At 45.1% G+C, this 26,509-nt stretch overlaps 1 protein-coding gene across 2 annotated transcripts in view; it reads left to right on the top strand.

Annotated features, from left to right (window-relative positions):
* The first annotated feature begins 397 nt into the window (after positions 1-397).
* Positions 398-26,509, top strand: part of Gpr176 (G protein-coupled receptor 176) — a 101,580-nt gene continuing 75,468 nt past the window's right edge. Inside the window, exon 1 of one of the 2 annotated variants that reach the window (XM_038330469.1) lies at positions 398-1,346. In XM_038330469.1, the coding sequence (XP_038186397.1) occupies positions 1,031-1,346 (316 nt within the window). In that variant the 5' untranslated portion in view covers positions 398-1,030. Of the gene's footprint in view, positions 1,347-4,421; positions 4,494-26,509 lie in introns of those variants that run through there. The other variant, XM_038330470.1, reaches the window with a different exon arrangement.

Genomic DNA, 26,509 nt, shown 5'->3' on the forward strand with positions numbered 1-26,509 from the left:
AGGGCCGAGGGAACCAACAGTGGGTTCCCCTATTCCACCTTTCTTCCCAGGCTTCGGCTTGACTGAGGGCCCAGAGGCTGGGCTCCCTGCCCAGATGGCAGTGGCAAGTGATTAAGAAGAGCGGGGCAGGCATCTCCTCTGATGCCGCTGGGGGCAGTAACCGCAGCCGTAAACGCAGTGCAGCTGGGAGCGCGTTCTCCAGAAGCCAGACACTGAAACCGCGCGCCTCCCACGCTCCCCGCGACGAAGTCACGCTCCACCGGGGCAAAATGGCGCCGTCCCTTTAGCAGCGTGAGGGGGCGGGTCGCGAGTCACGTGACCTCGCCTGCCCGCCGCGCGGCCCCGACTGCCCCAGGCACGCGCCGGGAGTCCCGGGGCCGAGCGAGCGAGGGAGCGAGCGAGCAAGCGGCATCGCTACCCCGCGTCCTCGCTGGTCTCGGCTAGGTCACGACAATCTGTCTCACCCACGAACAGACCCGGGGCGTGAGGCCAAGGGTGGGGGCGGCGTGCGGAGGCAAAGGGGCTGCCGAGCTGGTTCCCGGGCTTCAGGCTGCCTTGGGGAGGCGGGAGATCGCAGCCCCGCAACCCGGGCTGACCGTCCCTGTGTCCTGGCGCCCGGCCGAGTGTGCGGGGCCCCGCTGTGGACCCCCAGGGCCTTCAACCCCAGCCTTGACTGCCCACGGGGTCTAGCCCTCACCCTTCCAGCTCCAGTCACTAGGCTGGGGGCATTTCTTGGGGCTCTCACCACCCTAGCCTCGAAGCCAGTAGCATTGAGGTATAGCATCAGCCAAGTGCTCCCATCCCTGTAGGGAGAGGGGACCAGAGCGTGCGTGGGTCCTCCGCAGCCACCGATGTCTCTGCAGGGTGGGCTTGGCCGCGGTGCCCCCCCACCCTCGGGAGGAGGGCCCAGCGATGCGCTGTGACCGTGCCGCCTCCATGTGGCTGCTGACGGGCCCAAGGGGGGAGCAGGCATGGGGAGCGGCCGCGCCTCCCTCCCACCCCTCCTCGCGGACGGACTGCTTGCTCGGCTATGAGCAGACGTGAGGGGCCAGCCGCCCGCCCGGCTCTGCAGGACGCTGCTTGGCTCCCGCGCGTCGGTCCCACAGCGCCCAGGGCAGGAGCGGCTGTGCGCGGGGCTCCGAGGCCGGGCGGGCGAGCGCAAGCCCCCAGCTTCACTATGGGGCACAACAACAGCTGGGTGTCGCCGAACACCAGCCACCCGCGCAACACGTCGGGCGTCGAGGCTGGCGCCAACCGCAGCGCGCTCGGGGAGCTGAGCGAAGCGCATCTGTACCGCCAGTTCACAATCACCGTGCAGGTCGTCATCTTCATCGGTTCGCTGCTCGGTAAGCCACCCCGCGGGGACACCAGCCAGGCCGGTCTTCCCCGAGGACACAAGAGCCGCCGTGGGGGTACGGGGTGCTTGGCCTTGTGTGGGGACTTGAAGGAGGTTGGAGAATGCCCCGGTGACTGCCCTGAAGTTAGTGAGGGCGGTTGCCTCCAGCACGGAGACTTGGAGCAGAAGAGTTGGGACAGGGCTTCTCTTGGCTGGAGGATGGTATGGGATTCTGGCGGAAGACCTGTCCACATAGCCCTAGTCCAACGCTTATGGGCTCCGCGCATCACCACCTACCTCCTGGTGCCCCGAGCATCGCTGCCTCTAGCTCTTGTTTACAAATAGGAGCTAAGATTCCGTGGGAATTTGTTGCTGATGAAGGAATGTTACTCTCTCAATGAAAGATGATGTGTTTTTGCGTTACCATCTGTTTCCTATGTATGATAATTATTTTTGAAAGAGTTCTATTTTGCGTGTCAGTTTTGGCTTTATTCTTAGGATCACCGACCGGGTAAAAGAGCCGGTGAAGTTAAACTTTATATTACCTTCAGATAATTCCTGAGAACGATATCCATCCTACTTCTCTACCTGTATTTTAAGTACAGGAGAGAGAGAGAGAGAGAGAGAGAGAGAGAGAGAGAGAGAGAGAGAGAGAGAGAGAGAGAGAGAGAGAGAGAGAGAGAGAGAGAGCGAGAGCTCAAACCACACGCAATAGTTTTTTTTTCTCCCTTATTCAGAGGGGATTAAAAATTGACCAAAATGTTCCCCCCCCCCCATTACAGGGCACTGAATCAGTTTTCAAAGAGCTGGAGGACCTAAGAAGGACATTACTGTCCGTGTGATTTCTTTGTAAAATGTGTGAGAGTTTGCGTGAGAATCACCTGTTCTTCGATCCCCTCGTAAATGGTACTTGTTCTTTAGGGTTACTCTTTAAACAATGAACAGTACAATCAACACCGCTTTCCACTGAGGTTTGGCAAACATAGTTGATACTAGCAAAAGTGTGTAAATTCCCTGTTGTGGCGTTTATAAGAACGTGAAAAGATTACAATTTATGTGTGGATGCTGTGAAGATGAAAAGTCAAAGTTTCAAAGTCAGAATAGGTTTTATTTCCTAGACACTTGGAAATTTCCATGGAAACCAAGATAGCTGAGATATTAAAAGACCATATTTGGAAAAGAATTAATTTTTGGAATTTCCCTTCATGCTTTCTCAAATTGCCATTATTCTAGTCTGCTCTGTTGTAATAGTAGCTGTCCACTCTATGTCCTGAGGGCACTTTCAGGTCTAGACGGCTGCGTGACTTTGTCTAGATGTGTGTTTTCAAGTGTTAAATACACATTTAGAAAATAAAACCCTATGTTTCAGATATTTCCAAGAGTCATTTAACAATCACTATCTAAACATTTACTCTTCAAGGTACTGTACAAAGAGTTAAGTTCCAATATTGCTTCCCTTAAAATGTATGTTTAGAGAAAGGCAGGAAAAATGACTGGGTTTTCCAAATGTACCCCTCCTAATATATAGAGGCACATATGAATACATTTCTCCCATGGCAACTTTGGTGTTGAAAGAAACAGTATTGAGAGAAATATTTTTCACGGACTGAATCTAAAAAGTTAAGTATTAATGGAATAGAAAATAGCAGTCTCTGAAAGAAACAAACAGTGAGCATTTAAATGTTATTTCTGCTATCTGTGTTTTTCTCATTTCGGTCTTTGCTTTGGATTCAGGAATTCTAGGTAACCTGCTTTTATTTCCGTTTTATCCCCCACAGTACTTGTGAGCGAAATGAAAGACTACCTTCATGGATAGCTCTAAAAAAGAGATTCATTTCCCCCAGATCTTTGGTTATGCCTGACTGGACCTACTGAGAATTCCATTTGCTCTATTCTATTTTCAGAAAAATACAAATATAGTTAACATTTCGTGTTTCCTTGAAAACATAGCTGAATTGTAATACTGTCCTGTGAGCTTATTCCTTGTGGGTGTTCTTGATTCATTGCTCTAGAAGGTTCTGATCCATTCAAACATTTTAGTGTATGTGCAGGTTTTCCTGGAAGTGAAATTTGAGGCTTCACACTTAAGTTCCAAAGCTATGTCCAGTTTATGAAAGGCAAGTCCACTTGGGAATATAGCTCCAAAGTCCACAAATAGAGGAAAGTCATAGGTTAGAAGTAGGAGGAAGGTGAAATCGTGGAGGATGGTGTATGTCTAATGAAAGATTAACCGTGATTTACTGCACTTTCCTACCCCTAAACACAGGCAAATGAGTTGTTCTTCACTCTTTCTCTTTAACAAATACAAACACCCTTTGCTCGTCCTCCAAATCGATGTCTCTTTCCTAGGCTTCCAGAGACCCAATAGTATGTGGGAATACATTCTTGGCACTGCTATCCTGCAGAACTTTAAACACTTTTTCAGTGCTCTGTAACTGGAAAAATGTCCCAACAACTCGGAATAGCTGTAGTATTTTACTCATAGGGAACATTATTTACTGTGCTGAGAATGACTCAAGAATTATATATATTGTTAAATAAATATGCCTCTTGGGGATCTGAGTAAACGAGTCTTTCTCAGCCTTCATTATGCAACAACTTTGGACACCTCCAGTTACGTAGGTGTCCTGGAAGAGTCAGATAATTATGTCCTTTAATAGTTACTCACACCCCTTCTAGAAGTCAACAATGGGAAGTCAAAGACTGAGATTTGGAGTCACCATTTCCAGTAAGGCTGAACTCCACCGGTTTGGGCATGATCGCACATGCCTTTAATCCCAGCACTCAGAAGACAGAGGCAGGCAGGTCTATAAGTTTGAGGCCAGCCTGGTCTACAGAGGGAGTTCCAGGACAGCCAGGACTACTCAGAGAAACCCTACCTTGAAAAACAAACAAACAAACAAACAAACAAACAACTAAACTCCATAGGACTGATCTTTCTTTTTCCTAATCTCCTTGGGTCCACAGTGAAAATACCCGCAGAGCTACTTTTCCGTCGGTAGCTTTGGCTTAGAAAGGTCTGTAGCTATGACCGACTTTTACCACTAGGCTACTCCCACACAGATCACCTGCACCTGTCATCCTTGGAGGCACGGAAGACGTTTTTATAAATGAACTGCCCATTAAAGAAAGTCACCAAGTGAACAATAGCCAACATGTAAGTATTCTACACTAAAATTTATCTTAAAATATTTTAAAACATAGAGGTCAGCCTCTCTTCCTCTTGCCAAGCCAATACATATAAAGCGTTCTCATTTTTTACGTTGACTCCCTTTTCCAGCTGTTACACACTGAATATTGCTGGATGCAGCCTCCTCCTTTCCTATGTTGTAGATCTAACCCCGTGTGATGGTCTTTAGGAAGTGGACCTTTTGGAGGAAGTGTAGATGAGGTCAAGGTTAGTGCCAAAGAGCTCACAGACTGTCTCTCCATCTTATGAAGATGTAGCTGGAAGGTAGTTGTCTGCAAGTTAGAAAGAGGCCCTTCCCCAGAGCCTGCCCACACTGACATCTCATCTGGGACTTCCTAGCTTCCAGAGCTATAGAAATAAATGTTGTTCAAGCCACCCAGTACGTGGGCTTTTTGTTTGTTTGCTTTGAGACATGGTTTCTTTATGTGGCCCTGGCTGTCCCCAAACTTACTATGTAGACCAGCCTGCCTCAAATCTAGAGATCTTCCTGCCTCTGCCTCCCAAGTGCTGGGACTAAAGGTGTGCATTACCATGCTTGACTGTGTGTTTGTTTTTTTGATAACAGCCATTACAGGCCGCTGTACTTACAGTGGTGTATAGTGAATCACTGTGAAGCTGATGACCACCAAGGAAAGGTTCTCCATCACTTTTTGTCTTATTCCTTGAGAGCAGGTTTCTCACTGAACCTGCAGCTACGCTGTTGGTTGGGAAGCCCTAGCTATCTTCCCACCCACATCACTAGGATTACACCTTGGCCTTTTGCACAAGTACTGGGATCTGAACTCAGGTCCTCATGCTTGCAGAGTAAACACTCATACCCACTGAGCCATCTCTATAGCCCTAAAATACGGAGAGAAGGCAGATGCTGCTCAGTTAGCTATCATGCTTACCTAGCATGTAAGAGACCGTTGGCTCACTTCAAAGAAATGGGGATGGGACAAGGGGTGGAAGGGAAGAAGGGAATGAACTTGTTAACAGATAGATGAAATCTATATATAAATATATAAACACCATTTTACCTCAAAAATCACATGGCATACCAACAATGTTCATGATACTTAAAAGAGACATATATTTGTGCCTTTGATACTAGCTAGATAATTATTAAGAGTTTCCTAGCTAAATGTTGACAGGTGATATGTTATGCTAGCTTGTGCTCATAATTCATAATTATACAGAATAATTTTTAGTTAACCATAATTATAGACATTAGTAATATAATACCAGCTACCTTAATTCTATATGCTGTTTTTGTTTTGGCATGTCTAGAAACTTGGACAGATGACATAAAAAGATACGATGTCATAGTCAGATGTGGTATTACACATTTGTAATGCCAGCATTTGGGTGGTAGAGGCAGGAAGATCAGGAGTTCAAGGCCAGCCTTAGCTACGGTAGTGAGTTCAAGGCCAGACTGAGCTATACAAGATCCTATCTCAACACACACACACACACACACACACACACACACACACACACACAGAGAGAGAGAGAGAGAGAGAGAGAGAGAGAGAGAGAGAGAGAGAGAGAGAGAGAGAGAGAGAGAGAAGGGGGGCTATAGCAGGGTCAGTGATTATCCTGGGTAGATAAACCCAATATACTGAATCCAATTGCCCCATCTTTGATTTTCATAGGATAGAAACATACTCCACCCTTTCTCCCCCCCTCTATTAGGGAGAGGATTCGAACCTCTGGGAACAAGGTTTTAAATCTTATGCAATTTCCTGGCTCTGCCACCCTAATTGAGCCCTTGTCTAGGGTAATATAGTACTAATTTACTAAATTGAGATGATTTCATGTATTAGTTTTGGGGCGCTTTTGTTAAGGAGGCCCTATTTCTCTTATCCTTTCGTACTGGGAGAAATGGTAAGTAGATAGAAACCGACCTGGATTACTCCGGTCTGAACTCAGATCACGTAGGACTTTAGTCGTTGAACAAACGAACCATTAATAGCTGCTGCACCATTGGGATGTCCTGATCCAACATCGAGGTCGTAAACCCTAATTGTCGATATGAACTCTTGAATAGGATTGCGCTGTTATCCCTAGGGTAACTTGGTCCGTTGATCAAATGAATTGGGTCAATTGGATTGTTGTTACTTTGACTTGTAGGTCTTAGTTAAAATCTTTCGGAGGTTATCTTATTCTCCGAGGTCACCCCAACCGAAATTACTGGCTTATCGCTTGTTTTTTGACCCATTAGGGTTATAGTTGATAAGTTAAGCCAGTAAATTAAAGCTCCATAGGGTCTTCTCATCTTATTGTAGCATTCCCGCCTCTTCATGGGAAGGTCAATTTCACCCCTCCATTTTATGCTTGCATGCATATATACAGGTGTGTGTGCCTGTGAAGGCCAGAGGACAACCTTGGGGGTCACCTTCAGGTATTTCCGCCTCCTCCTTTTGAGGATCTGTCACTGGCCTGTTGCTCACTAATTGGTCTTGGTCTACACTGACTGGCCTCTGAGCCCCAGCGATCTCCTTGTCTCTGTATCGTGAGCTCTGGAGTTACAAGTAGCCACCACCATGCCTGACATGTTTTTGTGTGGATACTGAGAATTGAACTCTGGTCCTAGTGTTTGCAAGCATTTTTCTGACAGAGATATTTCCACTCCCCCACCGCTCATTTTTTCTTTCTTTAATTTTCTAGAGTTGAATACCAAGCAGTGATCAGTTGGTTCTGTTATAGCATGTCAGACATGGGGAATTGACCTGACCTCCATCTGAATGAAATGCTGGAACCCCTTGCTGCTCTATTTTTTACTTACTTATGTATAATACGTCTTTCCATTTTCCAATTTTCCTTAGGAACTCAATTTTCTGTTGAAAACCATAAAAGACCCAGTATTTAAGGTAAAATTTATGCCACAGAATTCACCCACAGAGCATAACTCAGTGGTTTTTAGTATATCCCAGAGTTCGGGAATCATCATTATTTAATTTGGGAACATTTTTAACATTCTACAAAGAAAAATATGTGCCCATTAGCAATTAATCCAATTTCCTTCAATGCCCTGAGTTGTTGTAAGTAACCATCAATCTATTTATGTCTTTGTGTATTGTCTGTTGTAGACATTTGACGTGTCTGAAATCAAATGTGTTATATCTTTAGGATGACTGGCTTCTTTCATTTATAATATTTTATTGTATATTTAGATTTCATTCATATTGTAGTGTGTATCAGAACTTCATTACTATTATTTACTCTATCTTTGTGGTGTTGGGAATTGAACCTAGGGCCTTCTGAATGCTAGGCAAGCACTCTACCACCGAGCTCTATTTCTTCTCAACTCTCAATCTGTATTCAAAAGCTGATGAATTGGGGTCAACAAGATGGGTCAGCAGGACACTTGCCACCAAGCCTGATGACTTGGGTGGCAGAAAGAAAGAACATGTTCTTGCAAGTTGTCTTTTAACTTCTACACATGTGCTGTGGCATGCACATGCCTGCATTTACAGACACATACTCATGCAATAAAACATAAGGAAATGTAAGAACTGGTAAATAATGCCTCGTTGTGTGGGCTCAGTGCGTTTTGGGTATCCATTCATCTTTTGGTAGACAGTTGCTTTAGTCTCTTTTTGACTGCTATGAATAATGCTGCTTGCTATAAATATTCGTGTGTAAGTTTTTGTGTGGGCATGTTTTCATTTCTTTGGACACACACCTTAGAATGGAATAAATGGGTCATAGGAGAACTCTGTGGTTATTATCCTTTTAGGAATTGTCAAATTGTTTTCCTAAGTGTCTGCATAGCTTTTCATTCCCACTGGAGTTGTGGTTGAGGGTTCTATCTTCTTTACATTATCAATATGTGTTCTTGTCATTTTTTAGTGGGTAGGAAGTGGTAGCTCATTGTGACTCCAGTGTACATTTCTCTAATGAGTAATGACATCAGGCATCACTTTGTGTACTCATCACCTATTTGGTATCTTCTTTTTTAGTAGCATCTATTCACATCATTTGTCTTTTTTGTTGAGTTGTGAGTTTTGTAAGTAGCCAGGACACAAAACCCTTACATAATTTGCAAATATTTCTCACATTTTGTGTGTTGTCTGTGCTTCACTTTCTTGTTGCCAGAGTCAGAAGTTGAAGGATAAGTAAAGCACATTAAAAGCAAAAAGTGGAATGATTGTTGTACTTGGTGCCAAGCATCTTCAACCATATTAAAATGGCTGTAAAGTGGCTTGGTGAGATTTCTTTCTTTCTTTCTTTCTTTCTTTCTTTCTTTCTTTCTTTCTTTCTTTCTTTCTTTCTTTCTTTCTTTCTTATGTATACAATATACTGTCTGTGTGTATGACTGCAGGCCAGAAGAGGTCACCAGACCCCATTACAGATGGTTGTAAGCCACCATGTGGTTGCTGGAAATTGAACTCAGGACCTTTTGAAGAGCAGGCAATGCTCTTAACCTCTGAGCCATCTCTCCAGCCCGTGAGATTTCTTTAGAATAAAAATGTTTTGTGAGGCCGGGCCGTGGTGGCGCACGCCTTTAATCCCAGCACTCGGGAGGCAGAGGCAGGCGGATCTCTGTGAGTTCGAGACCAGCCTGGTCTACAAGAGCTAGTTCCAGGACAGGCTCCAAAGCCACAGAGAAACCCTGTCTCGAAAAACCCAAAAAAAAAAAAATGTTTTGTGAGATTATGGAAAATTGGCAGTGGAATGGGGGAAAAGCACAACAGTGGGAAATCTAACCTGAAAAAAAGTTATATTTAATTTTAATAATATGAATGCATATGTATATATATATAAGTTGTTTATTTTTATTTTTGTATATATGCATTTGCCCACATTATGTGTGTGCCTAGTGTCTGTGGAGGCCAGAAAAGGGCATAAGATCCCCAGAACAGGAGTTACAGACAGTTGTGAGCTGTCATATGGGAACTGAACCTGGTCCTGCAAGAGTAACAAGTGCTCTTAACCACTGAGCCATCTCTCCATCCCTCTATATTTCCAACATTCGATCATGTTTAACATTTAAGCACTGTAATTTTACATGTGTATTAATTACTTTTATGTCTCTGTGATCATAATCCACGACAGAAACAAGTCAAGGTGGGTGTGGGAGGAGAAGCTTTAAGTTGGCTCATGGTTTAGAGGGTTCCAGTCCATCACGTCAGGGAAAGCACAGTGGCAGGAGCGTGCACTGCAGACTCATAGCATGGTAGACTAGGAGAGAGCATGACAGGAGGCAGAGGATGTTCCTTTCTGCCAGCTAGATTCTGCCTCCCAGAGTTTTGAAAACCTCATAGAAGAGTTCCACCAGCTGGGAAATAATTGCTCCAAATACAAGTCTATGTGTGACATTTCAGATTTAAATGGAGACATTCAATGCCTGGCTTCCAAAGGCTCATGGTCATCTCACAATAAGAAATGCATCAAGTCTGACTTCCAGAGTCCCCAACATCTTCATAGTATCAGTACTGCGAAGACACACATGTCCAGCGTCTCCACTGAAATTTAAGACATCTCTTAGCTGTGAGCCCCTATAACCTTAAAAAGAGAATCATATATTTCCAACAAATAGTGACACAGAACAGGCATTACTATTCCAAAAGGGAGAAATGAGGGCATAGGTGAGACCAAAGAAAGATACAGACATCAGGGCAGAAGTTAATTCCTCTAGCTCCATGTCTTTTGTTGAGAGCATATGGTGTCAGGCTTGGGTGGCACCTCCTCTGTAGCCAGGCCACTTGCAGCCCACATGGCTTCTTGAGTCACCTTCACTCAGTATACACAACTTGCCTTGGCAGATGCCCCGTGTCTTGGCATCTCCAACACCCTGAAGTCTCCATTCTAACTTCAACTTTCTCTTCACAGCTTCATGCGTGGGTCTCAGGATTTCCTGCGGAGAATCTGATCTTGCTACTTATTGCCTGACCTCACCGACTTTCCTCTGGAATGTTTGTGGAAGCCTGCATGGCTCTGTAACTCTTGTATTATGCCTGCAAAACCAGCAGCACATGGGAGACATCAGCTTCTGTTGCCACTTTTAGCTGTAGCCTGGTCCTCTTGGGCCATCGTGGCAGTGCCCTTTGAGTATCTGGTGACTGAACCATGGAAGACGCTTCCCTAGTGTGCGGCTGGTTTTGTGTCAACCTGACACAGGCTTTAGTGATCTGAGAGGAAGGAACCTCGACTGAGAAAATGTCTCCACAAAATCTGGCTGTAGACAAGCATGTGGAACACTTTCTTAATTAGTGATTGACAGGGGAGGGCCCAGGCTATGGTGGGTGGTGCCATACCTGAGCTGGTGGTCCTGGGTTCTATAAGAAAGCAGACTGATCAAGCCATGAGCATCAAGTCACGTGAGCAGTGCCCCTCCATGGCCTCTGCATCAGCTCCTGCCTCCAGGTTACTGTCTGTTTGAGTTCCTGCCCTGACTTCCTTCAGTGATGAACGATGCTGTGGAAGTATAAGTACAACCAAATACAACCTTTCCGCTCCCAATTGTTTCTGGTTATGGTACTGCACCACGGAAATAGTAATGCTAACTAGGACATCTAGTGAGCTTGCTGTAACAGTACAGCCCCCTTGAGAGCCCCATCTTTTTATTGTGTTATGTTTAAGCTTGTGTTTATTTTTATTTATGTGTATATGTGAGTGCCCGCTTGTCTGTATGCACACCACATGTGTACAGGAGCCTGTGGAGACCAGGTGAGGGTGTTGGAACCCTGAGAAGTGGGGTTACAGTTGTGAGCCACCCCAAATGGGTCTTGGGAACTGACACGGAAACCCACGTCCTTTGCAAGAACAGCAAGTACTTTTAACTGCTGAGCCATCTCTTCAGCCCCAGCACTTCCCTGGAGAAAGAAACTCTTTCAAATGAGTACAGTTTTATACCTGGAACCTCTGACAAATGGGGTCTGGCCCATTCCTGAAATGCCCACAGGACATCTTTCCTGTGGTATACCTCAATGCTTTGGCTTCCTGTAGCTCTTGGATCAGATGGAGAGCCCACAACCTGAGGGAGGCAGACTGACTTCTCAAGGGAGGAATGTAGCAAACCTGAGATTGGGGTGGGAGATTTTCAGCCAAAAAACTTAAACCCCAGTTTTAGCCTTTGCATTTGGACTAGTAACAGTTATATAGCTGACTGTTTCTCGGGACTCACTCCCATTTGAACTTAGATCCATCCAGTAATTGTTGGACTTAATTGTACAATTATGATTTGTGTAAGTTTGGGTCTCTTAAAATTCCAGTATATTACTAGAGTATTACTAAGGACTAAAAGGAAAATAATTATGAATAAAGCTTTCTTGATGCACTCTAAGGTGTGGTCAAAATCAAGTGGGAGTCTGAGGCCCTCCCCTTTATTACTGTATCAGTTAAAAATACAAAACAGTAACCCCTCCCCCAGCACACACAAACTTCCTGATAGCCTTACACGGAAAACTAGAGTGATTGTCCTCAGGAAATTTGTTCTCTGTCTCTGATGGGTTAGGCTAGTGGTGCTCAACCTGGGGGTTGCAGACCCCTTTTGGAGCCGAATGACCCTTTCACAGGGGTTGCATATCAGATACCCTGCATCTTAGATATTTACATTATGATTCATAACAATAACAAAATTATAGTTATGAAGTAGCAACAAAAATAATCTTATGGTTGGGGGCCACCACAACGTGAGGAACTGTATTAAAGGGCCACAGCCTTGGGAAGGTTGAGAACCATTGGTTTAGGCACTTTCGACTCATCTGTCAACATGGTAACTATCAAGCAAGAAAACTACAATAGCCTCACTGCCACACAGGACTCTTTAGTTCGTAACACAACCCATGTTAGCCATCAGAGTAGCTGTGGGAAATGATGTAAGGGATAGTTGCTTTTTAATATTCAGACTAAGTCTTTTCTCTCTAACCGTACAAACCCCAAGGTTTGGATAGCAGGTAGCTGGAGCATGCCCTCTGGAGACAGCAGGGCTGGGTTACTTTCTCCACTGTTACAGAATGCCTGAGATCGTCAGTCTCATTTCGGGGAAAGGTTGGTTTTGGCTCTCGGTTTCAGTTCACAGCTGTTTGGTTCCGTGGCTTTGGGCCTGTGGTCAGGCTGACCAGCACGGCACAGTGTGCAGTGAGGCAAAGCTGCTCATCTCCCAGCATCCAGGAGCCAAGAGAAGGAGAGGTCCCAGTATCTCCTTCTAGGTATACCCCGAGGGCGTACCTTCCGTTCTCTAGATTCTGTTCCCTCCTGACTGTGCTGTAGGATGGGTACCAGACCTTCAGTTCCTGGGCCTCCAGAGCACATTCTAGATCCAAACATCATCAAGATCCTGTTGTCCAGAGAAGAGTCATACAGTAGAGACAGATGCTCCCTTGAGAAGATGAATTGTGAGAAGGCTCAGGCTCTCCAGAAGGGAGCTCAGTCTTGGCAGCAGGCAGAAAACAGCCTTAGGATTGCGGTTCTCTATCGCTGCCTTCTGTGATAGCCCCTTAGCAGTGTTCTCGTGTAGCCAGCTGGAAGCTGTCTACTTAGGTAATAGGCTAGAGGGAGAAACAGATGTAAGGACGGGAAGGGGAGAGAGAAAGACCTGGGTGCAAAGAGCAGCAAGAGAAAGAAGCAGAATGAATGAGTTCTCTTACTATTTGACTCCCTAGAGTTCTGGAGCCTAATTCTTCTCTGTATTTCCAGTTACACAAACCCCAAGCCCCAAATATCCTTTTTTTTTAAAATGACTCATAATAAAAACAACAGGAGTCTCATTATTCATATTCCATATTTGGGTAAAAACATTCAGAGGGTTTAGTGACTTCTCAATAGCACATTTTAATAGCAAGGAAGACCCTATGCAGTACAAACTGGGTGCCCCTCAAGAGCAGTGTTTGAAACCCAGAGCCGTGAGAACCCAGAGAGCCAGAGGGCAGGAGCCAGAGAGGCTCTGGCAGCTGGAGATGTGCTCTCAGGCTCTGTGTGTTGTAAGGTCCAGCGGAGGGCGAGGTCAGGAGTGGGAGGCCATGCTCAGACTCTGAGGGTCACGAACCCAGAACTGTGGTGACGCTGGTGACACTGGAAGCTGTGGAACTGGCAAGAGGTTCGTGGCTGTGTAGAAGCAGAAGCCCCGAAGTGATTCATTGGATCAGGAAATGTTTCAGCTGCTGTCTGGAATCAGCACACAATCTCGGATGTTTTCAATCTTCATTTAAGCACCTACTTTTGCTCAGCAGCTTCTTACACATAAATTACATTGGTGGTTAATATAAAAACCCAATAACAAGGAGGGAAAGCCTAGCAGCATTAGAAAAGGGAAATTGCCATCATTAGAGGCGCTCCTCAGAAGGCAATAGACTCAGATGCCTCTAGATGGGATGGAAGCTGGCTTTTGCTGTCCTTAGTGTTTCCAGGCTCTGGTCAGGGGCAAGGCTGAAGGCGAGGCCTGCGACTTGCCACTCTCACCGTAGTCATTCCAGGCTGTCCAGGAAGCCCTGGACAGATGGCATGTGTGTGGTTGGGGAACATCCTGCCCTGTCTCCAGCAGGCTGTGAGGCTGAAACCATCAGTGTCAGCTGATCAGTGCCCAGGCCTTGGCGTAGGAAAGCAGGCATTGAAGCACAGAGAGGAAAGTGGGCCGGACTCTCCACAGCATTGTCAGGTTCAGCAGACAGCATAAAGGCAGTGGGCACAGAGGAGAGGGGCCAACGCAGAGACAGCGCACGCAGCCTGCGTCTGCTCTTGTCTTCTCTGACACATCAAATTCATCCTGAGGAAGGCTGTTCACCCTTCGTGACTGGTCTCTCTGCCATGGAATAGTCTTCTCTTATCTTCCATAGCTTGTCTTTCTGTCTCCTTTCTTTCCTTCCTCCCTTCTCTCAATACATAGCACGGGCTGGTCTTGAGGTCTCGATCTTCCTGCTTTGTCTCAACTGCCATCATGAGCATGTATTGACCATGTCTCGTTTTTTAAATGGCAACTTGAATGTCAAGGGGCCTTTCCTGTGCGCTTATCTTAAGAACTCCCTCCACATCTATCCTCTCACCGTTTGTAGAAGTTGTAACCCCAGAACGGATTGTGCTTGTGTAATGTTTTAGCATGTCCGTGAGGACAGCGACTTTGTTGCAAGCACTGCTATGTCTCTGATGTCTAGAATCATGTCTAGCACATAGCTGCTATTCAATAAGGAGCAATTTTAAATGCTTGAGGACAAACTGTTAATTGACTACTTTCCTGGTCGACATGAGACACAGGAACTTGTGGGAATGATAATGAAGTTTGCACAGTCAAGATTCTGACAGATGTAGCCATGTCCAGTGGGTTGGAGCAATGCCTTCTAAAGCTGGTATCAGAAAGGATGGCAGCTCTCTTGATAGAAAACCGCAAGGAGTCGGGCGGTGGTGGTACATGCCTTTAATCCCAGCACTCGGGAGGCAGAGGCGGACGGATCTCTGTGAGTTCGAGGCCAGCCTGGTCTACTAGAGCTAGTTCCAGGACAGGCTCCAAAGCTACTGAGAAACCTTTCTCAAAAAAAGAAAAAAAGCCTCAAGGAAAGAATGTATGGCTTTATTTAAGTTAGAGTGAATCTCTGGAATAACACATTATGTGGAGACATCACTATAGATTCCGAAGCTGCTGGGGTCTTAGGCAAGTCTGGAAGTATTGCTCGAAGTAGTCTGAGGTTTTGACTTTTCTTAGGGGAGAGGGGCTGAGAAGCAGATGGCAGCAGGAATCGACTGGCGTTTGGCTGCCTCTGCTGGCACCCGTGTCTCCTGAGAACAGAGCGGGCCCTTTGTGCTTCTGGCAAGTGTTAGGAAACACCCTCCACCTGCTTCCCAAGGAAGCTTAGAAGTGGGGAGGGGAGTCAAATAAAGGACTGAAATAGTAGAACATCTTGATTCTAGTCAAGGTAGCCAGCCAATGCTAGAGCTAAAAGCTGGAGTTTCCCCCAAATGAATGCATTCGATTTTATAAGTGAGTTGGGTGAATCATCGCCTGTTGGCGGGATGTGCGTCTGATGAGGACTGTTTGTCGTTTGTTCCGTCCACTTGCTCATACACAGTGCTCAGCCTGTTTAAAAAATAAACTTTTTACTTGGCTATAATTATAGATTCATATGCAGCGGTAAGAAATAATGTAGACAGCTGGACATGGTGATGCAGCCTTGTAGCCCCAGGAGGACTCAGGAGGACTGTGACTTGAGTAAGACATTGTTGTTGTCCCCTCCAAATCTCAAACCAAACCAAGTCCCCACAAATAACAACAATAAGATAATGTGTGGGGGGATGTGTCCTTTACCCAGTATCCTAACGACACCATCTTGCAGTGCACAATACATGCATGTGGGGGTTTGTGTGTGAGGTTGGGTCCAGTATCACAGCCAGGATTTCACTACCATTTCTGTCACTGCAAGGGTTGCTCTTGTTGCGTGGTTATAGCCACACCCACTTCTCTCCTGTCCCACCGCCATCCTTGTTATTGACCAGTTTGTTCTCCATTTAGGTAATTTTGCCATTTCAATAACATTATATAAATGAATGATATCTTATATATCTTTTTTGAAATTGACTGTTTTTACTCAGTCTAGTTTTAGAAAATTATTCAAATTAGTGCATGTATCAATAATTTATTCCCCTTTTTTGATTCCACATATATAACCTCTTTTTGGATGAAAGTATGGCCAACCCTCCATCCTTTCTGGTCACTCCTAAGACACACACCTTCTTTAGTGCATACTGTCTGCTGCCAGATGAAAGAATCAAAGCACCAACTACCATTGAAAATGCAAAGCTCTCCTCTTCATGAAATCCCTAGTCCAGGCCTGCTGCCTGGGAGAAGGCTGAGGCTTGACAAAGAAATTTCATCTGCTTCCTTCCTCACCTTAAGCCTGTGGCCAGGTTTTCTTGGCTCTCCAATCTGGATGGAAGGGGAGGTGGGGGGCTGGGGGGGATATGACAAGGGAGTGAATAAGGGAGGGAAACTTCTGTCACCGGTACTGTGTAAGTAGTCCCTGTCCTTGGTCACAATGCCTCCACTGAGCTCCCAGCCTGTGAGTGCTTTGACTCTGCTTCTCCCTACTGGGACCTATTGGCCCTAAGTGCTGATAGGACATCATCACACTGTGGCTCACAGCACAGGAACAGGAACACGGAGACCTCTTTGCCAGTGATGAATTCTGGGGATTGTAGGCTGCCCACCACAGCCTCTTCTTTGCCAGCCTGTCTCTTGCCCTTTCTGCCTCTGAGAACACTATGAACCCCAACCCCAACTGCAGGGGACACAAGTTAAGCTGCCAGGATGGCCTGGTTGAAAGCTCCTTACTAAGGCAGAAAGGAGATGGGCACCTCTTCCTGCCTGGAAAGGCCTCATGATGCATCTATAGTGCATTCTCTAGGCTAAGGAAGGTTCTGGTCTCAACACATTTACCGTAATTTAGAAAAACCTGTGTTGTGTATGTGCGTGTGTTATGCATGCGCATGTAGAGGTCAGAGGTCAAACATCTGGGCTCCTCCCCTATCCTGATTTTATTCCCTTGAGCCAGGGTCTCATTGTTTTTTGACTAGACTGTCTGGCCGTAGCCTCAGAGATCCTCCTAATCCTACCAGTCTTCCCATCTCCACTGCGGTCAGAGATGTGCATGGTGTTTCACATGGGTCGGCGGATCTGAGTGCAGCTCTTGATGTTTGTGCAGCAAGTACTCTTAACCACGGTGTCACCTCTTCAGCCCTGAAATCTGCATATTTCTCCAAATGTTTATTTATTATTAAATAATTATTGTTAATTGTGTGAACGCATGTGCAGGTGTGCATATGCAGGTGTGTGAATGTCTGGGTGCCTGCAAAAGCCAGAAAAGGGCATAAGATCTGGAGCTGGACTTATAGCCGGTTGTGAGCTACCTAACATGGGTTCTGGGTACTGAACACTGGTCTTCTACAGGAGTAGCACTGTTAAGCACTAAGCCACCTCTCCAGCACAAACTCTGACATCTTCCTTTACAATGCCCTATAGCATCTGCTGCCCTGGTCAAATTTTCTCTTTCCAGTCACAAAGCGCTATGTTAATGTAGAAAAAGGCTGTATGCCTACTTAAAACATTTGAAGCAGTTTTGTTGAAGCCTTTGTATTCTTATTTGACATCAGCATCTGGTTTTATTGGGAGAATTTTGAGGAATTCATATCCCATCTCCCATAGAAGCTGCTAGGACGTATTGCCATTGCTTCCAGTTCTGGAGATGAGACACTGACCACCGTTTAAGAAGACCACCAACGACATGGTCGCCGTGTGTTTCACTGCAAGCCGGGGTCAACTAATCTGCTCTTTTTGCACCTTCCCCCCAGTCTCCCCATTCGTGTTTTGCTATTCACACACTCCATGATACAATCAGACACACTTTTCAGAGCGCCCTTCCAGAGCTTGCAGTTTCTAACGTACATCTTCAGGAATGATGGATGGCGATGTCGCCCTTTTTCCTGATCCTCCTAGATGACCTCTAGTGGACCTAATAGATCATCAACACATAATTTTCAGATCGTCACGCCTTTGCCAAAGTTCGGATAATTCACCGCTTGTTCCAAATAAAGTAATTGGAGAGCGCCTTGTTTTAAGAATGACTTTGTATTTTGTGAGCCAGGATGTTTGAGGGCACCTCCGCCTCGTGTGCCTTAAAGGCTAAGTGCTATTGACTCCTGGTTTTCCCGGCATCCCTGTGTGTACTCATTTGCACCTTTAATTACAGCTACTTTTTGTTGGGACCTACTGTGCAGTGTCTTAGGGCAAGAAACACTTTTCGAGGCTGCTAAGTGGAAAGGAAAGAATAACTCTCCAAAGTCTACGTGTGAATTTAATTTCCAGGAACACGGAGTTCAATAGAGACTCATGCAGAGACAAAATAATCAGGTTTCAGCTCCTAACCCCTCTCATCGATTGACAAGAATAGCATCTTTTATGTCTGTCCTGTTGTTTCTGTGACTTGCTCCCAGACTGCAGATCGTTAGCAGCAATGAGACTACCCACGATCAGAGTCCGAAAATGAAGCCTTCTGCCCCTGCCTGCTATGTGATAGGGAGGGTGAGGGCCTAGAGGGCTAACTGCCGGTTTCTCCGTGGGATGCTGCCCTTGTTAAGATCGGATGGGACTTGCTCTGATGAGCACCCAGTCATTTTCCTTGTTAGTAACAAATCGATGGGCTCCAGCTGGGGAGGATCACACTAGGTGAGAGAAGGCTGAAGTCTGGCCTGGACCCGTTACTGAGCCAGATGGAGGCCTGGTAAAGCTGTCTCTTTGTGGTTGCCACCACAAGGCTGAGAGTCTTGGTCCTGGGAAGCCCTGGGTTCTATCCCTAGCCCCAAATAAAGTGATCATAGTGTACCTATAATACCAGAAATTAGGAGGTGGAGGCTGAAGGGTCGGAAGTTCAAAGTCATCCTGTATACACTGAGAGTCTGAGGCCAGTCTGGGATTATGAGACAGTGTCTCAAAAAAGAAAATAAAAGCCAGTCAGTTAATTGTTTGTTAAAAATGCAGGTTTCTGTTCTAATAGGAATTCCATTTTCCTGGGTTATTTTGACCTCCTAGCGTCTGTTGTATTGCTGGACACACTAGGTGATTTTTATATGGGTGCTTCACATTGACTGGGGGATCCCTGACCAATTCTGAGAGTCTTTTGAGATGGCAGGTAGGTAGCAGGCTCACCCTGCTGGATGTAGCCCTGGGAGTCAAACCAACCGTGAGGGCAAATGTCTGGAAATTAGAAGAGAGGAAGTTGGTTATTTAATGTAAATACTGAGGTTATTAGTAGGCCTTTGTCCTCTTCAGGGAGTGGCATTGTTTGTGGCCAGCTCTTCCTGGCAAAGGTAAGATTGAGAAGGGGAGGAATGAGAAATGCAGTTTGGAGTAATTGGTACCAGTTTTACTATTGCTTTATTTTTATTGTTTGTGTGCATGCGCACAGAAGTCAACCTTGGTGGTATTCCTCAGAAGCCATCTACCTGATTTTTAAACAGTCATTCATTGATACCTGGATTAGGCTGGTTGGCCAAGGAACTTCTGCGTTCTGCATGTCTCTATTTCCCCAGTGCTGGAACAACTTTACTGACTGTCTCTATTTCCTCTACCCATAATGAGCGACATTACTTAAATGCTGAGGATGATATAAGAAAAGCATAGAGAGTCTCATATGATTGGGTAGGATCCCTTCAAAGCCTTGTGAATGAGATCACTGAATTTCCAAGCCCCGTTCCTGCCAGGTGTCTCTGTGATAATCCATATCTTGTAAATAGTCATTAAATTACTTATTCAAAAGGCAGGAGGGGAGTCCTGACGTGTGCTTTCACGGTGAATCATTTTATAACTGTTGTGTCGGTGACGTGACTGTCTTTTCATTACTTTGGGTACCCTCGAAGCCACGAGTCTCAGCACGGATGAGCAGCTGGGCTATTGTGTTGTCGGAATATGGCGGGAGCTATCTGAGACAGCTCTAATTCTAACACACATACAAGGAACCCTGAGTCCTTCTTTGCTTGCTCTTGGTAGAGTTTTTTAAGATTCAGAAAGTGTTCATTGCTGTAGAAATCCAAACTTCAGACCATGTCCACCACCCCATGGGGTTTAGTCACATGTGTTCTGGATTCTTCTCCCTTTAAACCATTTCAATCAAATTTATTTCTACCTTCTGGGACTGTGGTCAAAGATTGTTTTCAGCTGGGCATTAGAAAGGGCACGTGGGTAATCGTTGAAAGAGCAATTAAGGGCTATTTGGCTTTGGGGAGACTTGTGACAGATTTAGCATTCAAATCTGTTGTTGGAACACAGGCCACCAGGGAGCAGGTGGGCAGCTTTGAAAGGCCATTTCTCTGGGGCTTTCCTTGTTTATTAGGCCTCTTTATTATTGGTATCAGGCGTCTTTGACTTCACCTCTGGGACCTTTGTGTAACACCTCAGGACGTGAGTGTGAAGGCTTGTTTAAATCTCTCCTTGGTTTAGCTGAATTTACATGCACTCCTGTTGACATGCTAATATTAACTTGTTGACTGTTTAGTGAGTCTTTATTTCCTGTGCTGCTGTGCTTCTCTTTCACGGGCCTTGTCTTTATCAAGTTTAGGAGGTCAGATTAGCAAGTTAATAATTTTTTAATCTAAATTTAATTCCAAACTTTTATTTTAACAACTTCTTAGTTTTAGCCGGAAAGTGTGTGTGTGGGGATCTGATTATGCCACATAACAGTATTGCTCTCAGTAAGCCTTCCTGTGTCTTTTATGTCTTCATTTAAATGACTGGTTAAAGAGTTTCGTGGTCAGGGAGCAAGGTTGCCTCTCCAGGTTTGTTTTAATTCATCAGTCACAATCTTTTTGAAACAATTGTGAAGCTAATTATGAATACACAGAGTAGAACTATCATCCAAACCCACGTTGGTTTATCTTGTTTTCCAAGGTGTTCTGTCATATGTTGCGAGAGACATCTATCTGAATGCCAGGTACGCTGTGTCTGATAGATTTCTTAGAATTGCTGGTGTAAGAAGGTGAGATGGGTGTGATATAGCTTTAGCCTGGGTGTGGCCACACTCACTCCGAATGATCGTGCGTGCCTTTCTGCCAAACAACAGATAGGAACGTCGGGCTGACCAGTAGAAATTTTGTTCTACTTTGCTTCTTCTTTTCTCTGTCTTTTAGCCTTTTGGTTCTATTTATGCTTCCCATAATTCCTTGAAGTACTCCAGAATTGGTGTGCAATAGTTCTCCGATTTCAGTGTGTAAAGGAATCTCTTAAGTGAAGATTGTAATTCAGGAGGTCTGGGGTGCTGCACTTCCAGCCAAGTTTTAGGTGATGTTGACAACGATGGTGCGCAGACTCTGAACTCGGAGACTTCAGAAGCTAGAGGACTTGGTGTTCTAACTTTGGGTGTCTCTCTAGAACATCTCTCTCTCTCTCTCTCTGTGTGTGTGTGTGTATGTTTGCATGTGTTCAGGTGCACCTGGAGGTCGGAGGTTGATAACAGATGTCTCCTTCAACCACTCCCCACTTTATTTAAATGGGGTCTCTTGCTGACTCTGGAGCACACGCATTTGACTAGTCTAGCTAAGTCAGCTTGCCCTGGGGATCCCCTGTCTCCACCTCCACCCACCATGCCTGCCCAGCTTTGTGTGGGTGCTAAGGATCTGAATACTGGTCCTCACATGTGTGCAATGAATGCTTTATCCAGGGATCTGTCTCCCCAGCTCCAGTGCTCTCCAGTGTCTGTAAATGAAGCAGCATCCTTGTCTTTTACCTGGTACCTCCCTCATTCACTCATCGACTCGAGGTTGCTTGCTCCCCTGGCTTCTCTGCCCCTGGCCCCTGCCTCTCCAATGCCTTTCTTCTTTGTCCCATTCACACTCGCTCTTGGAGAGTAGCCCTACTGTTCCTGCTTGTTTTATCCCTTTCTGGTTTTTCTTCAGTGCCCTAGTCTGATCCTGTCTCTCTTCTCTTTCAAAGCCTCTTTGGCTCCCCACCCTCCCTAGCTCCTCATAATGGCATTCCTAAGGGCTCCGCTTCCTCTCTAGCCTGCTCCTACGCTGCAGGAGTTTTACCCTCTCTTTATTCTTAGAGCACACCAATCTGGTCACTTTCCTTGCTGGCGTGCCTTAGTATCTCTTGTTCCCTGTCCGTAATAACCCTCCTTTTTCTGCCGTAATCACTGCACTAACTCCTCTCAATCTTTTTATATTCCTTTCACTCCTTCATTCCTAGAGCTGCGAGTTTGCCTCGAGTCTCAAAAGAGACTTTGAACAGTAAGTAGGCTTTGGAAGAGCTTTGGGACTGTTAAGACTATGGGGGACTGATAAAGTTGGAATGAACGCTTTTTTTTTTGCATTGTGAGATGCCCATGAGCCCTTGAGGGTAGGGTAGAATATTACAGTTTCGATCTGAAGTGTTCCCCACAGGCTCTCATCTGAAACACTTGGTCCCTGCCATGTAGCACTAGCAATGTAAGTTTCAATCTCTGCTTGCATTTATTACTTGCATAGTTCAAGCACAATTGAAAGGGGTTCTTGTGAGTTCCCTTTCTGGGTTGCAGGGTTATGATGGAAGAGGTGTTGTCTTAGTTAGGATTTCTGTTGCTGTGAAGAGACACCATGGCATGGCAACTCTTATAAAGGGCAACATTTAATTGTGGTGGCTCACTTAGAGTTCAGGGGTTCAGTCTATTATCATCGTAGTGGGACATGGGGGCATGCAAGCAGACACAGTGCTGGAGAAGGAGCTGAGAGTCCTACATCTTGCAGGCAAAAGGCAGTCTACTGACTCACTGGGAGATAATCTTCAGTATAGGCAATCTCGAGACCTGCCCCCACAGTGACACACTTCCTTCAACAAGGTCACACCTCCTAATTGTGTCACTCCCTATGAGTTTATGGGGGTCAGCTATATTCAAACTACTACAGGTGTTTTCTCAGCTTCTTACTAAAGGGTTAAGGGTACTGAGTTCCTCTGCAAAATTACCATGAATCTTACTTTAAATGAAACAGGGCTTAGTCATCACTCTGTAAATGAAGAGAAAGAGGAATAGTTTAAAATTGGTATATCATTGTATGAATTACTCTAGCTTAACTACACAGTATTCATTACATTCATGGGAGTGGATTAATAAAATTTCATCAGATGTGAATATATTCATTAGGTTTGTAGAAATAATGATTAGTGGTAAGCTTGGAGCCTTGGTATCATATAGCATTGGCTGCTCCTAATAGCCTTGTTGACTTTCAGAGTGGTCACAGGCATCAGCAAATTAATTTGGTTTCCTCAATAGAATTGGAGATTAGAGGCAGAGAGCTGCCTGAAAGGGTGCAGATGTTCAGACTGGGTGAATGATTAGATGGCCATTCATGCTCAGCATAGAGGCGTAGGAGCCTGAAATAAATTAAGACTCCAAGAAACTAGGCTGTGGTCAAAGGAATTTTTTTTTTTTGATAAAAATTGAAAATATTTTCCATAGCTGTGGTCATGATTCCCGAGGCAACAAACGCCATTTGCTGTCAGATGGGTTGCCATGGTATTTGCTGATCAGAGGAGGGGCAGTGAGAGGAGAGACTGACGGGCTATCAGACTTCAAACTTGATGTGCAGAGTGGCCTTTTCTGTAAGCTCTACCCATAGGTCTTAGTCCCCGGAACAGGATAAGCATTTACTAAATTGATGTAGAATGAGATATTTACAATTACATGAAGGGAACACGTATGTCTTATAACGAGGTTTTGGGCCTCTAAGTCTCATAGTGACCCAGGTGCCTATGCCGCTGAGACAGCCCCCTAGAACGGAATGGCCAGCTTCACTAGGATGCCACAGGTATTGATATACTATGCCTCCTCCCAGGGACCTGGAACTGAATTATGTTCTGACTGAACTGCCTGGAGTGGGACCTCAGGCCTCTTTTCTCGTGACAGATTCCCTGGCCAGCCTGTTTCTGGTCTGTGCTGGCCCTCAGCATAAGGCATTTGTTTAGACAGAACCCAGCCTCCGGTTAGTCACATCAGAAAGCCCAAGAACCAGAGCTGGGGGCGATGTTTAAACTGTGAAAGTTCCTAGTCACAGTGGTTTGTTTTGTGGAAGAACACTCGGCCATGGCAGAGCAATTCTTCTTTGGCGGATAATGCTCCTGGGATAAAAATAGGACTTCTGCCTAAGACCGCTGTGGGTAGTGGCTGAAGGGCCCTGGAGGCAGAAAGCTTTAGGGCCAACTTCTGGCTCTGCCATGTGATGATGGTTTTATCTCTGGGTCAGCTTTTATTCTTTTTTAAAATACTGTTTTTCATTGTAGTAAGTCAAGGGCTGGTAAATGGCTTAGTGGGCAAGACTGCTTGCCATGCAAGTAAAAGGACCTGAATCTGACTCTCCAGCACCCACGTAAAAGCCATGCATGGCCCTGTGTGCCTGTCCCTTCAGTGTTTGGGGACAGAGATGGGTGGATACCAGAAGCATGTTGGCAAGTCAGCTAGCCTGACCGAAACAGTGAACTTTGGAATCAGTGAGGGACCTTATCATCAAGAGTAAGGTTGGGGAGCTGAACATGGTGGGGTATGCTCAGGAGGCAAAGGCCTCCTGTTCAAGGCCAGCCTGGTCTACATAGTGAGTTCAGGCCAGCCAGGAATACACGGTGAGACCCTGTCTCAATAAATAAACAGATAAATAAAGTAAGCATTGATAGACAACTGACCATTCTCCTTTTGTCCCTGCATGCACCATGTGCTTATCACACACGCACATTTAATAGATAATACTTAATAAATAAGAAAATAATAAAATTTCTCATCTTACTTTTCCTATTTCCAAAATTCTACTGTGTGTAGCAGGACCACATTCATTTTCTAGAATCATAGTACCAAATTGTCCCAAGCCAAATGGTCTAAGACATCAGAAATTTGTTCTCTCGGGCTTGGGTGCTAGAGCTCTAAAGTCAGGGTGTGAGCAGGGCTGGCTCCTTCTGGGAGCTCTGAGTGAGTCTACTTGCCTTGTACCTTTGTCATGGCTTATGACGGCTCCTGTCACTCTCGGCCTTCCTGGACTTACAGCTGTGTTGTTCCATTCTCTGCTTCTGTGGTCACATGACCTTCCTGAGGTCTTTCCTGCCAAAGTGTGTTCCTTCTTATGAGAACATCATACATGTACATTCACTATACACACACACACACACACACACACACACACACACACACACACCCGAACCATATTTATTTAATAAAGAAATCAGGAAATAATAGGAACAGGCCCCTACCCCATTCTATTATGACCTCACCTTAATTTAATGACATCTCTAACGACTTTACCTTTAAATAAGATTATGTTCAGAGCTGAGGTGGGAATGACGAAGTAAAGAAGAGTTAGGACTTAAACTTTTTGAGGGACACAGCTGAACCTCTGCAATGGCAAACTCACTAAATTCACATAGAAACTCATGGTCTCATCCCCTCCCCTCCCTTTCTTCCTCTCTCCTGTTCTCTTTCTGGGATGGGGGGGGTGTCCCATGTACTGCAAGATGACCTAAAGCTTGCGTTGTAGTGGAGGATGACCTTGAACTCCTGATCCTCCTGCCTCCACTTTCCAAGGCTGGGATCACAGGTGTGTATGCCTGGCTTCTTCCGTTGTCTTTAACTTCCAATTATCAGGTCATTGACTTAATCTTGGAATCCCATTGCCTACTGTATTTAGTATAACTTTTTCTGCTTTGCATTACCTGTGGGTGAATTTTTAAATGCATTATATTTAATGAGCACTGAAATCTGTACATATTTATAGGAAGCCATTTGATGTTTTGATATTCGTATATACAATTTTCAACTCAGGGTAACCAAGTGACTTCTTGTCATGGAAACTCTTCCTGACCTTGACTCCTTTCTGTCTGTGTGCACTCAACTCATCTCTGTGTGCAGTCATCTCTGTCGTCAAAGCTAACCTTCCTTTTCCTAAGGACGGGGATTCTCCTATAGTGCCTGCCCCATTGCTAATCATTTGGTGCTCAATAAATATTCTTATTAATTTTCAGGTAAAGAAGAAATATACAAATTATAGATTAGAACAAACTAAATTATAGTTTTATCCTCTCGATTTCTCAAATTTGATTTGCTTGGGAAGTGATGTATGTTGACAGATTAAGTTATTCATTGGACCATTGTTTCTGCATTTTCTCCCATCCAAATACTAACCAGGCCTGACCCTGCTTAGCATCTGAGATCAGACAAGATTGGACACTTTCAGGATGGTACAACATAGACTTGTTTTATATTTTTATCAAGAATATCAGCACTGTATTTTAGTCTCATTCGGATACTGCTAGTCTATATTGGTTCTTTTTCTTTTTCTTTCTTTCCTTGGTTTCTCTGTGACAGGTTTCTCTGTGTAGCCCTGACTGTCCTGCTATTCACACTGGCCTTGAATGTAGAGATTTGACCACTTCTGCTTCCTAAATGCTGGGTTTAAAGTTGTGTGCCACCATGCCTGGCTCTGTTTGTCCTTCAATATGGCATATCAGTTACTCTGTAAGTCAATACTAACTTTAGTGTATGAAAAATAATTTGATATAACATCTAAAA

Source organism: Arvicola amphibius, chromosome 5 (genome assembly GCF_903992535.2).
Source record: "Arvicola amphibius chromosome 5, mArvAmp1.2, whole genome shotgun sequence".
Classification (NCBI taxonomy): Eukaryota; Metazoa; Chordata; class Mammalia; order Rodentia; family Cricetidae; genus Arvicola; species Arvicola amphibius.